At 26.4% G+C, this 13,279-nt stretch overlaps 1 protein-coding gene across 7 annotated transcripts in view; it reads right to left on the minus strand.

The window, feature by feature from the left end:
- Positions 1 to 13,279, minus strand: part of LOC112679308 (serine/threonine-protein kinase tricorner) — a 114,322-nt gene that overhangs the window by 74,742 nt on the left and 26,301 nt on the right. For 2 of the 7 annotated variants that reach the window (XM_025549059.1, XM_025549058.1), the window contains exons 1-2: positions 10,797 to 11,187; positions 5,514 to 5,832 (exon numbers count right to left, since the gene is read on the minus strand). The exons of the other annotated variants lie outside the window; for them this stretch is intronic. In XM_025549059.1, coding sequence (XP_025404844.1) covers positions 5,514 to 5,766 — 253 coding nt within the window. In that variant the 5' untranslated portion in view covers positions 5,767 to 5,832; positions 10,797 to 11,187. Of the gene's footprint in view, positions 1 to 5,513; positions 5,833 to 10,796; positions 11,188 to 13,279 lie in introns of those variants that run through there. 7 annotated transcript variants of the gene reach the window in all.

Below are 13,279 nucleotides of genomic sequence, written 5' to 3' on the forward strand. Positions count from 1 at the left end.
TTGCATAGTAAAAACTTATCAAAAATAAATGCTTAGCCATCAATGTCAGAAATTTACACGATCATCAGTGCGTAACAAGAAAACGTGAACATCTCTAACACACATAATATTACGTGTAACTATCAGGATACATAGGTACACAGAACATCATCCACCAAAAAACCGATTCACATAAAAATGAACTCTTTTTAACGTGATTTCGCGTACACAAAAAAAAAACCAAGCTGCGGAGATAGTTGTCAGTATATTTAAATATAAATACAATATACATGTTTTACGCAAACACGACTGGCTATTCAATCAAACACCTTATGTATCTTCTATATACTTCCATATACGCACTACACAATTCATTACGTTGTTTAATCATAAACAGACATAATAGAATAAATACGATCGCATCGATGTACGTTACTAGGATGTTTGGCCATTTCGTAATAATTATTGTAATAATAATATTGTGTCTTACTACACTTGTCTAATGTGAGTATGCATATTTATTTCGTTTCAAGCATTGTTATATGTACATATTTTTTCTTTTCTTTTTATATTGTTGAGTTTCTCTCCGGACAGTCTGGTGGAAAAGTTTTACGGCAACACTATCAGTATACCTAAAATATATAAGTCCGCAGTGTATCCATTGTTTTTATATACACCCGAAATAATCTGAACAAGTCGTATTATCCGGTGCCGAACAAACGAAAAATATAATACACAACTGCTTGAATGTAGCCGCGATCCAACAAAGAGTCACGCCAAGAATAACTGTTTTTGATTTTTTAGCATTATAACTAAATCTAAAATCTAAATTGAATTCACTCTTCGTAAGATTTATGTTAAATCAGTTTTATATTATTAAGATTTAGTATACTGAACATGAGAAATAAAAAATGTATCTCATTGAATTGTTATCGTGTTCAAATCACTGGAACTTCAAAACAAAAAATATAAAATTGTTATACATGCTAGAATCGTGAGTTGACATCTAGGTACCTTTTAAATATTATTCCACTCTCATTATATGAATTAAATATGTGTATTATTTTTGTTATTTATAACTTATAAAATGTAAAACGAATCTAATTGAGACTAATAACCATTTAAAATGTAATAATAATTATAATTAATTTTTTAATACTTAAAATAATGATTTTAAATTCTTTAAAATTCATCGAAAATTATCAACTACCAATGCAATAAATTTATTTTTTAATTAATTCTACATTAAATAATAAAATTATGAAATCATGTCTAATTAAAAATTACTGCATGAAATATTATAGAGTAAGAGCAATGAACAATAGGAAACCAATCACCATTTTCTACATAAAAAGACTAAGATTCAAATATATATTTGTTTTAGTATTGTTTTAAAGACAATTATGATACCTATTATGTAGTTAATTTAACCATTACTTAATGATTTTACAATTTACATTATAGTCTATTTTATACTAGTTCTTAGAATTTAATGTAACGAAAAAGAAATAAAAACAACTGTTTCACTGCACCATTACAAGCCAATGACCACAAAAATTATACATAAACTAATAAAAAAAATATTTGTGATTAAAACTCTAGTAAATACTTTATATCAAAATTTTTAATCCGTAATAATAAAAATAATATAATTTGCTCATATAGATCCTTAAAATTTTCCTAAATTAAAAATCATTTTTAATTTACACATGTTATTATTTTTAATTATTTCAAATGGAGTTTTAAGTTCTTATCTTGATTTAAATTTTAACTAATTATGTACACTCTCAATTTGAGAATTGTATATTTAATAATAGGCAAAATGAAAAATCTATACTATACAAGTATTGTATTGAATCATTTTGTACAAATTACAATATTTCAAAATAAGACAACTAATATAAAATAGGAGGTATATTTAAATTATTATTTAAGTTTAAATATAATTAAAGAAAAACGATGATTAAATAAAAATGATCAAAGATAAAATCAAAAATATTTTGAAGTAGGCCACTAATTTCTGTAGGTCATCTAAACATAAATATGATATAGGTGTGTTGTAAAATTAAACGTAAAAGCAGTGAGTCATTACAATTGAAAAAACCTCGGCAGATATATCTTCGATAAAAATAATTAATTTCATTTTTAAATAGAAACTTTAAGAACTTGTTAAACTAAATTGTAATTTGTATCAAAATTATAAGTTAGCTATTTCCTAGCCTGGTCCAATAAGTAAAACTTTTTGAAATAAAAGCCTGAAATAATAATTATTAAAAAAAAAAAAAATAAAAAATAAAAGTTTACAAAAATCAATAGAGAATTCAAAAAATTCATGTTTTCAGACTTTAAAACAAACATAAATTAAGAAATTAACTCATTTTTACAATGTCATGAAAAATTAATCAACTAAGTCTACGATTTCTAAGTTATAGAAGACACGTCAAGGTATAATATAAATCCAATTAAATACGGATTGTTGTCACAATGTATTCCTGCACCAACTTTAACAGTTTTATCTAATCAAAAAATCACCGACACTACTATATACAGAAGAACATTATGTTGATGTTCAATGACTTGCGCATGTGATCTAGCAAATAATGTTAACATTTTGCATAGACTGCTGATTTTAACATTGATAAAGATAAAAATATATTAAAATTAACCTAAATCAATAGTTGATTCAGTATAGCCAACTTTTTAGTAATACATTTTGGAACGCAAGTTCAAAATATATTCGCTAGTTTATAATAATTAGTGGTCAAAATTCGTGTGGCGTGACATTTTAAAAAATAAAAAAAATAAATAGCAACCATAAGTAATAAACGCCGTTATTTTAACGCACAAAATTTAATGTCCCATAAAAATCATTAGTAGAACAAAAAATATATATATTTCATCATTATTTCATCAATAGACTTAGTACAAAAGTAATAAAATTTAATTTAATTTTTTTTTACTCTAGTAGTTTTAGTATAATTTGCAAAGTATTTGTTTTTAATTTATTAAAATTATAACTATTTTACATTCAAAAACAAAAACAATATTCTATTATTTTTATATTATATTATGCTTCACTACTTATACAAAATCTGATGACTGTATATTATAATACTTACAAATATAAATTATAAACATAATTAAATATTTATGACAAAATAAACGTTAAATTCATTTAAAATTTAAGACAAAGAAGAGATTTTTAAAATAACTGACTAAATTATCTATTTTCATCTAATTGGTCCTAATTGACCTATATTAGTAACTTTCTACATTAAGGTTATGTCATTTAGAATCATGGTTTATTGCACTAGTGTTGGCCACTGTATTCAACACAATTATTACCGTTATGTTAACCTCTTATTATTTTATTTTTGACATTAGAACTCAACTTCTTACAAAAAATAATATAAAAATTAATCAATTACATTTTGATTTAAAGAAAAGTATTTATTTTTTCTATTACCTACAAGTTGGAACAATTTAATAATATAACTTTATTATATAAATCATATAGTTTGATCACTTATTGATTAAGTAAAATAACTTTTATTGAAACTAGGTTTACAGCTATGTGATTAGTAGGTAAAAGAATTTATAATAATTTAATGATCATTCAAAAGTTCAATAATTATTTATCAATAGAAAAATAAATAAAAAATAAATAAATATTAGCCTAAAGTGTTATTATATTAGTAATATACGATCGGTTCCGTATTAAAAATTCATCAGGTACCTATATACAAAGTCAATAAAAACACGACTCTTATTATTAATAATTGATCTATTTCAATTTAACTGACAATCAAAACAGTCGCGTACACAAAAAAAAAATTTCATGGGAGAGGAGATTGTTTTGATACTAATATCTATAAATCACATTAACTCTACAAAAACATATTTAATAATTTTCCTGAATTTCGAGGGGGGGAGGGATGATTGAACCCCTAAAACTAGTGTACACGTATTTATGCTTATAAAGATATAACTATAGATAAATAACAATATAATATAATATAATAATATTATATTTAAAGATATATAATTTAGCTCAAGTGATTAGGTATGAAAATACATGTATTTATTGTTTGTTAAATACTTGTAAAATTATAATTACTTAATAATCAAATATGATTGAAATAAAATATTATAAACAATAAATAATTTTTTAACTCATTTATAAACTTTAATGTTTCAAAAAAAAAAATACAATAATGTAATTATGAAAAACCCTTAGGTTAATTTAAAATTAAAATTAAATTTTTAAGATCATTAAATCAATACGTTCAAAAGTCTTAAATAAATAAATAAAAGTATTAAATTAATACTAAGGAGAATTCAAACCCTATACTTCAATAAAAGTTTCATAATACGTCAGTATATTGTACCCATAATTAAATTTCGAAATATTTGAACATCTATAAAAGATACTAAAACAAATATCTTTGTATGTTTTATAAATTATATGATGAATAATTTAAAAAAATATATTCTCATAAAAATATTTTAAAATTAAAACTTTGAAAAACAGAAAAACAATAAAAATCTCATCAGCTAACTTTTTAAAAAAAAAAATAATAATAGTAATTATAACTCCATAATATCTACTATTCTAAAGATATATTGATAATATACAATACACATATATTTAATGATATCTATTGTAAAATATGAATAAAATATGAATAATAGACAAAAAATAAATGCACAAAATATTAAAACAATTGTAATCGCAACCTTGGGTTAGTCAAGAAAAATACTAAACATACGACCTACACATACCCACGCACATATATACACATAACACACAACATTAAAGTATAAAACATAGCATTACAAAAATATTAGTTCCAACAGCTGGATACTGTTTTATCCATTTATTGACTTCATTGCAATCTAAGTTCACTAGAATGTAATAATGATACATTTACATTGTTTTTTGTATCCGTGCACATACATAATAAACACGTAGTAAAATTTTTGTTGCAACTATACATGTGTTATGGATAAAAAGTTATTTAGATCTACAATAATTATAAATGTAAAAAAACCAAAATTCGATAAAACCGTATTCACAAAAACATAAAACCCATAACCATTTCATCGGTGGTATTCAAATCGTATTAGATAAGATTAAGACCTAGAAATACGTTTCATTATCATTATAAGTACTTAGACATTTAAATAACATCCCTTTTATACAATATTCGTATATTTGTTTAAGGCTAAATATTTACTTAAACTAACGATCTAACAAATTGAACATATAAACTATATAAAACCACATGTATATATTTGCATTATCATTATTAAGGCAGAGGAAACATTGAATTTATATAGTTTTATAAATACTTGAATCAATTGCTAAATTAGCTTAAATTTGTGACTTTCAAATAAGAATTTAAACATTTCATTAAATTTCAATTAATTGAACTTAATTCATAAATTAAATTTTTTTAAGGCGACAACTTCACTGCCCTAATTATTACACACATATTATGTACAATGTACATACGAATATATTCTGAACGTACCTTTTTTATCCAACGGTTTTTGACCGAACCGAGCGAGCCACCAGCGCAAAAGACGTCTGAGCAGAGAAAATCCATTGGTATAACCGGCAGCAGGTTTTCCGGATTCAGAATATTTATGATGGTACGACGGCAGTCCACCGACGATACCGTCGTCTTTTTTGTTGCTGCCAAACTCTTCGATCACCGGCGACACCGTCGAAACGGGCGCGACGACGGCAGTATGGTGTTCTCTGCTGTACGGCGACATAAGCATTTATTGCTACAGCAGTGATCCCCGTTCACATTATATTCAATGTTGCACGTTCGAAATCACAGACGCCTGTTATATGCATTTATATTCAAATTTTTTTTTCTTCTCATCAGAAAACATCTGCATATCACGCACCCAGTACTTAAGTCCACTACTACAACGTCATCGCGAATAATAGTCGAATTGGGATCGTCTATCGAACATTTTTGAACGGCTGCGCGCGAAACGAGATAATTGCAATGATGATAATAATGGATATCTGTAACCGTACCATAGACAATGGAACAATGGATGAGTAAAGGAGGGATTGTACCTGTGGCAAAGGAGCTAAGGACGGACGTGACGACAGCTGAACGGAAAATGATGAAACTCGGAGGCGTACTTTATTCTATATACGTTTACTTTACTATTTCTGTAAGGTGTGTAACCGATTCAAGAGTTCCGGTAGAAGATGCGCGGTGTCGGTAGTAGTGGTGGTGGTGGTGATAATAGTAATGTTGTTAAAACTAAACGAATATAATAGTTTAATCCAATGAAATCTTTTGCATATTTTCATTTACAATATACGCATACAATTAATGTCAACGAATATTTATTTATGGTATTCATCTTTAAACAACATAATCAGTTATGTTTTAAATTTTATGAAACCACTTTTTTTATTAAGACAACACAGAAAATATTGACTGTTATAAAATAGTATGTATATACTTTTATTTTTTATTTTTTGCATTTTGCATTTTGTGACATTATAAAATTGAGGTATTATCGACTTTTAGCAACTTTTAGCACTTTCATGGTATTATAATAATTTTTTTTTTTTATTTGACTACCTAATTATTTATACATTAATACTAAATTTAATCAAAATTTTTTTTTTATAAAAATCAGTTAAAATTATATTATCTATTATAAAAGCACTAGTTGCAAATCAGGATATTATCTTATACCTAAATAATTAGAAATCGACTCGATGTTTTTTAAAGTTTACATTTTTTTTAATAATAACACAATTAAGTACCTACCACAGTTGCAAAGTATTTAATAACAGTTAATACTATATGAAAATATTCCGTGATACAGAAGAAACGATCACAAGCAAAAAAAAAAATTGTTAAGTCTAATTTTGCTTGGAATATATAACAAAAACAAATTAGAAAACAACTAAGGTTCAAAGTACAAAACAAATTTAATACTTTATAATAATATGATAATATATTCGATGTTGTATATTCAAAATTACCCGCGTAATGATAATTTAATTAAAAATGGGGGTATCAAAGAACAAAAAAGATAATACAATAATTGTTAAAACTTTTTTGTCAAACACATGGTTTCAATACAATGGTAGAAAATAATATAGGAAAGTCAGTACTTAGAATATACTTCTGCAATTATAAGAATAAACTAAGCAATTCAATAACCTAGAGTTACGTCATGAATTTTCTCGGTCATTACCGTTATTCCGGCTATGGTTACGATTGTGACAACCGGATTGGTACCATTTTTCACTCCGTCAACGCAACAAACAGCAGGCAATTACCAAGTGCTATGATGAAGGTTTTATTTTAAAAGAGGAAGATACATTCAACCTCTTCAAGAAAATATTATAACTGCTGATAGGTCATTAACCGTTTGACGGCCGTTTACCCTATTTTAAAGATAAAGAAACACATTATTATAATATTAGGTAAATATGATGTTGGTTATAAACTATACCTAGGTAGTTTGGCACATTTTGTTAAAATATTTTCATTTTTTGCGTATAATATTCATAACTACACATTTTTATTGATAAATAAAGGAACAACTATTTTTTTAATGCTTAAGTATATGGCAAGACATACAGCAGTTGTAAATTATTAAATAAATTGAAAAATAAAAAATTGAGGTTACATCCACGCCCAACACTTATGAAAATGGATACTCAAACAACAACTAAGCAAAGAAAACTAATCGATAATATTGGTCAAATATGACATGTCAGAATTGTATAGGAAAAAATATGGAACGATTTTACGTGGTAAATACCAGAGTCTTTTTCTATATCTTTGCCACCATACAGGGTGGGCGTAACATCTATAAATCAATTAGTGTGTCATATAAGGAACAATGATGTCAAAATTCTGAAAGAAAGTGTAATGACAACAAAATTGCCGGAAGAGGAGTGGATTTTTTTAATGACGAATTGTCTATTAATAGTAAAAAAAAATTCCCCAATTCAGAGTTGTCCTTAGCTAAAAAACATTTGTTGATAGGTTTTTTTTGCAATAAAAATATATACTGACAATAGTAATTATAATAAAAAACACACCTAAAATAAATTTAAGATGACATATTACGTCTGTGTCGAAGCGAATGGAATGAAATGTCCACCAAACTTAATGAAATTAAGAACTCCGTTCAGCCTTTTCTATTCCTTATCAACACTTCAAGAAAACACTATACTTTCATCAACCATTTCAGAATAGGACACACACTTTTATTTAATGGCAAAATATGACCCCCCCTCCCTATTTGGAATTTTTCTTACGGTCAAACACATTTTAACCGAATGCAGAATTTACGCCAAGGAAAGAGAACAAGTCCGAATTTCAGATCACCTAGCGGATATACTCAACTCCGAACCCAACAACATTTTCAAACTCATTCAGTTCCTAACAGAAACTCAACTTATAAATAAAGTGTAAATCTACATATTACTCAATGCGTAATTTATAATTTATTTTATTTACTCGATATCTGTCAAATCATTAAATGTTATTCTACGTATCATCATATAAAATCTATATAAATGTATCTGAATCCAATACGTCCAATGGCCACAGATATCACGGATATTTGAATAAAGAAACTTAGTAAAAAAAGAAAGAACATTTACATTAAATAATAATTTGGCTTTAAATATATTGTATTCGTAAAATTAACCCTGCAATTTTTAATTATCATTTTTATTACTATACTCATTCGATTTAGATATAATGTAACAATAAATAATTTCGTAAAAAATTATCAATAATCAAGGGTATTTACAATAATATCAAGATCTAATAAAAATATATATTACTTCAAAAGATTTCTCAAGATATTTAATTATATTTCCACATACAAACTACTTTAGTTATTTATTAGTGTATTTCAACTAATAGTATATAATTTTTTATGTTAAGAATTTGGTGAAATATATAAGAAAACTAAACAATACTCAATTTTTAGATATAAAATAACCTAGTCGAATCCAGTCTAACCTAACCTTGTCATAAATATTTTAAATGTCAAATCCCAAGGACAAATAAAGGGCAATAACAATGAATACTATTTTTTTTTTTTTTTAATAATACTTACAGTTTTGAAAACTATTTGTGAGCAGAAAGGGAGTTGAAAATATTTTACGGTAAGTAAATCACGTAGAGGAAATTTTAAGAAATAAAACACGAAAACGGATGGACGTCATTTATATCATTATAATAATATCACGCAAGAAAAGTGTAATAAAGAGAATGTAACTTATTTCTATTATAGAAGAACGATTTGGATGAGAAAAAACCGTATATGAAAAGGATCGAGAATATCGTCGAAGTCATAATAGCCTTGCATTCGGTTCAACAAAACAAGGGACGAATGCAGTTTTTCAATATTTTTAAATTGCCCCCATTAAACATAATTTCAGCATTTTTTATTGAACAATATGTTTTGGCGGTTCATATTATGAAAAAACCTACCAAGTCACCAAATGAATAAAACTATAATTCAGAAAACATATTATTCATTTATAGTATAGACAAATAATATATACATAAATATATACACGTGGGAGTACAGTATACAAACCATTTAATAAATGCGTATTCATTTTCATACCTATCATGTAAAATAATTTATCTATTATTATTTTTTATTAGAAAATTTACATTGAATTCAAAATATTATTGACTGAAACTGTTTACATACTTGTTTTTATAAATTGTAGTGTTTTTAATTTCTTTTTTTTAAATTTAAAATCACAAATTAACGTGTTAAATATTACCGTTATATTTAAATCTAATTTTATACAAATTCGATTATTACAATTTATATAGTATAATAAAGCAAAAATTAATGTACGAAGGCAATTCTGTTCAAAAATGCAAATCAATATTTTAAATAATAGTACCTAATTTATTCTAATAGAATTAATCAACCATCTATATTTTACCATTAAACTCAACACCATTTAGACTATCAATGGTAACTTAATATAGGTACATTTTGATTGTTGTCTTTAGAGTAAAATATTAATTGAAGAATACATAAACTCGAAGAAAAAAGGAAACGAGTAGAACGTAATAGGTTCATCGTACCGGAAACAATAAGATGCTTTTGGCAGTTTTATCTTAACTAGAGAAATTGTCAAAGCGTTTATTTCTAAATTTCGCATTCGTCATGCTTACTGTTTGGAACGAAAAAGTTATTTTTTAATAATTTTTAAATAATTTATGAATAATAAAATCCTATTATTTTGCTAAACGTTAAGTGCAATAATCGTTTGTAGATCTTAAATGTTATACAAAACATAAAAACATATAACCACCAAATCCATATATTAAACAAAAAAAAAATTAATTTTAAGAGTATTTAAAGTTATATATAATTTACAGTTTCATCATAGATAATTCAGAATCAGAGCTATGTCAAACATTTCAGCGCCAAATTTTTTCTTCGGGGCTATATTGCCCCCTTACTTTTACAAAACTACGTCCCCATGAGGCAATTGCCCCCTTTGACCCCCCTTGAACACGGCCCTGTTCAGAATCTACCACAAAACGTTGTTTAAGTTTAAAGTGTACAGTCACAAACGAAGTTCCATAAATTAATCACGGAAAACAAACCTAAGATGATTATATTGTAGAGTTCATTCTTTTAAGTATACAGTTTTCAGTGACTTGCACACACGAAAACGATCAATTTAAACACGTGTAAACACTATACAAAACGCTGGGGGTAGCAAAAGACTTCATCGGATATAACACAATAAATCAAAATACAATATATACCGTGAGTGTAGGTATTTTTCTTCGATGTCGTTCTTGACGTTTACAACAACAACGTTTGTTTATTTTTTAATCTTTCAGACACAGCACAATTACGCGCGATCAATTATAATTTATTAAGACGTATACTATCGATTAACGTAATTTGGAAAACTTGAAAATCCCGATTTCGATCAGACACTTCAGCACTAAATCACAATTAAGTTCGACAAACTACGCACTCGGGAAAGAATGGAAACGAAGTAAAATCAAACGATAGTAACGTTTCTTACGCGTGATAAAGAACAAGCGCGGACCGTGATTTAGCAACTGTGCACAACAATAAACACATGAACAGATCGACGGTAACGACAACACTGCGCCGACGATAGGAAAAAGATAACGACTACGTGCGCGGCGACGACCAGTACTCACGGCGGCGGGGCGCTCGTGAGTTTTTGAATTCCGCCAACGGACGTTAATTTCGACGGCACACGCATGCGCACAAACGTAGGTCAAGACGCGCACACTTTCCATTACCCCCCTCCTCCCACCACAACCACAACGTCACCGGCTTGTGTACATCACTTGGCGGTGTTAAAATTTTTACCTGGTTCATCGCCCACACAATGTATAAACTTATATTCAGTAGTGTATGTGCGTCTATGAATCGCATAAAGGTATACACATAAATGTATTGAATACGTTTAGAGATTAACAACCGTATAGTGTACCCCGAAAAGACTAAATATCATGAAGAACCTGAGAAATGGAATTTATGCATAACCTGCTTTAAAATTAAAAATCTCATGCGACACAGTAAAATTATACGTACATTGTCAATATCAAATAGTTTTGAATTAACGATCTGTACAAATACCTATTAAGCTGTAAAATTTACGTTTTAAGATAAATGATACTAAAATCATAATCAATCAACCATTTTTTTCTTAAATTTTTAATTTTCTCAAAAATATTTCAAAGTGATTTTTCAATGAAATATATTTTACACATATTCAGTTATTTTATTTGTTTAAATTATGTAGGAACAATCATATACAAAACGAATGCTTTTAATCATTCATAGTACTCATTTATAATGACCCAATTCCATTTGGTTGATAAAACACATTTTTGAATACATATGTTGATTACAAACCAAAAAAATATTTCTGAATACATTTACCAACAAATACTTATGCACTTAAAATATAAATATATATATATGTATATATATTAAAATTCTATATCTTAAAATTATTAAACTATTAAGAATTATACTAACATTTGAATAGGTAAGTACTTTGACTATATTTTTATACCAAAAAATTATAAAACCATTATAAGGTTTCTCAATTTTAGTAAAAAAAAAATGTAATTTAAAGAAGTCCCAACCATAAAAATGTATTCACTCCAAGCAGATTGGAGTGACAATTTAAATAATGTAGAGGTAGGTAACTATTTCTACTCACTAAAATTTGAATACATACACTTATAATAATATTAACACTATGAAATAGTAGCAACCTTAGATTATTTTATAGTGATGGGAGGTAAACTTCATACATGTATTCACTTTCCTAGTATGATATAAACAATAAATAGCAACAATTTAAAAAAAAAAAAAGGCATTTCGGGTGACTGCCCCATTTGCCTTCTCTCTGAGGATGCACTGTTAAGAGCGATAAATAGTAATTATTAAATTAATTACTATTATATACAGTTTAAAATTGTTCAATCAGTGAAAATGTATCAACTTCAAGCTATTTTCACGAATTCCAATTTTACAACATTTAATCTCCTTTTAATCTCCTTGTTTCCACAATTTGGGTCACAAGGATTAATTATTTCCCTACAATTAAAGTCTAATTATGTAAAATTGAATAGAAATTTCACATAGTTATATATTTTTAACTCTTAAATATTAATTACATTATAAATTACATCATATACTTGACTTGTTCATTACGATAAACTCAACTAGTGAAATTCTTAGTTTATTGAATTAAATTTAAACATCAATATTAAATTTTCCTATAAATAACAAACATAGTTTAAAAAAACTGCACATAAAAAAATTATAATTAAATCTTAATAGTCAATCCTTAAATATTATTTATACCTTATACTTTTTATGTTCTGTAGATTAATTATCAACAGTAAATAACCAATAAATTAAAATACAATACATTTTAATCTGAAATAACACTTAAAATTATAATTCGACCATATAAATATACTTAAACAATTTACTACAATATTTTATTTAAATTAAAATAATTTAACAAACAAACACAAATATAAAATATTAAGTAACATAATTCCTTATTTTTTAGAAGGGGACAAATAATAAACCCTCAACAAATTAAAGTTTACATAGTTCTTCTAAAATGTAAAACTATGATTTTGCTGATTTATCTAAGAATGATCCAACTAATTGCTTTTAATATTAGACTAGTAAAAATTTCCTCCTAGCTTTTGCATTCTTTTTCTAACATACTACTGTA

Source organism: Sipha flava, unplaced genomic scaffold, assembly GCF_003268045.1.
Source record: "Sipha flava isolate LNK unplaced genomic scaffold, YSA_version1 134_pilon_pilon, whole genome shotgun sequence".
NCBI classification, from domain to species: Eukaryota; Metazoa; Arthropoda; class Insecta; order Hemiptera; family Aphididae; genus Sipha; species Sipha flava.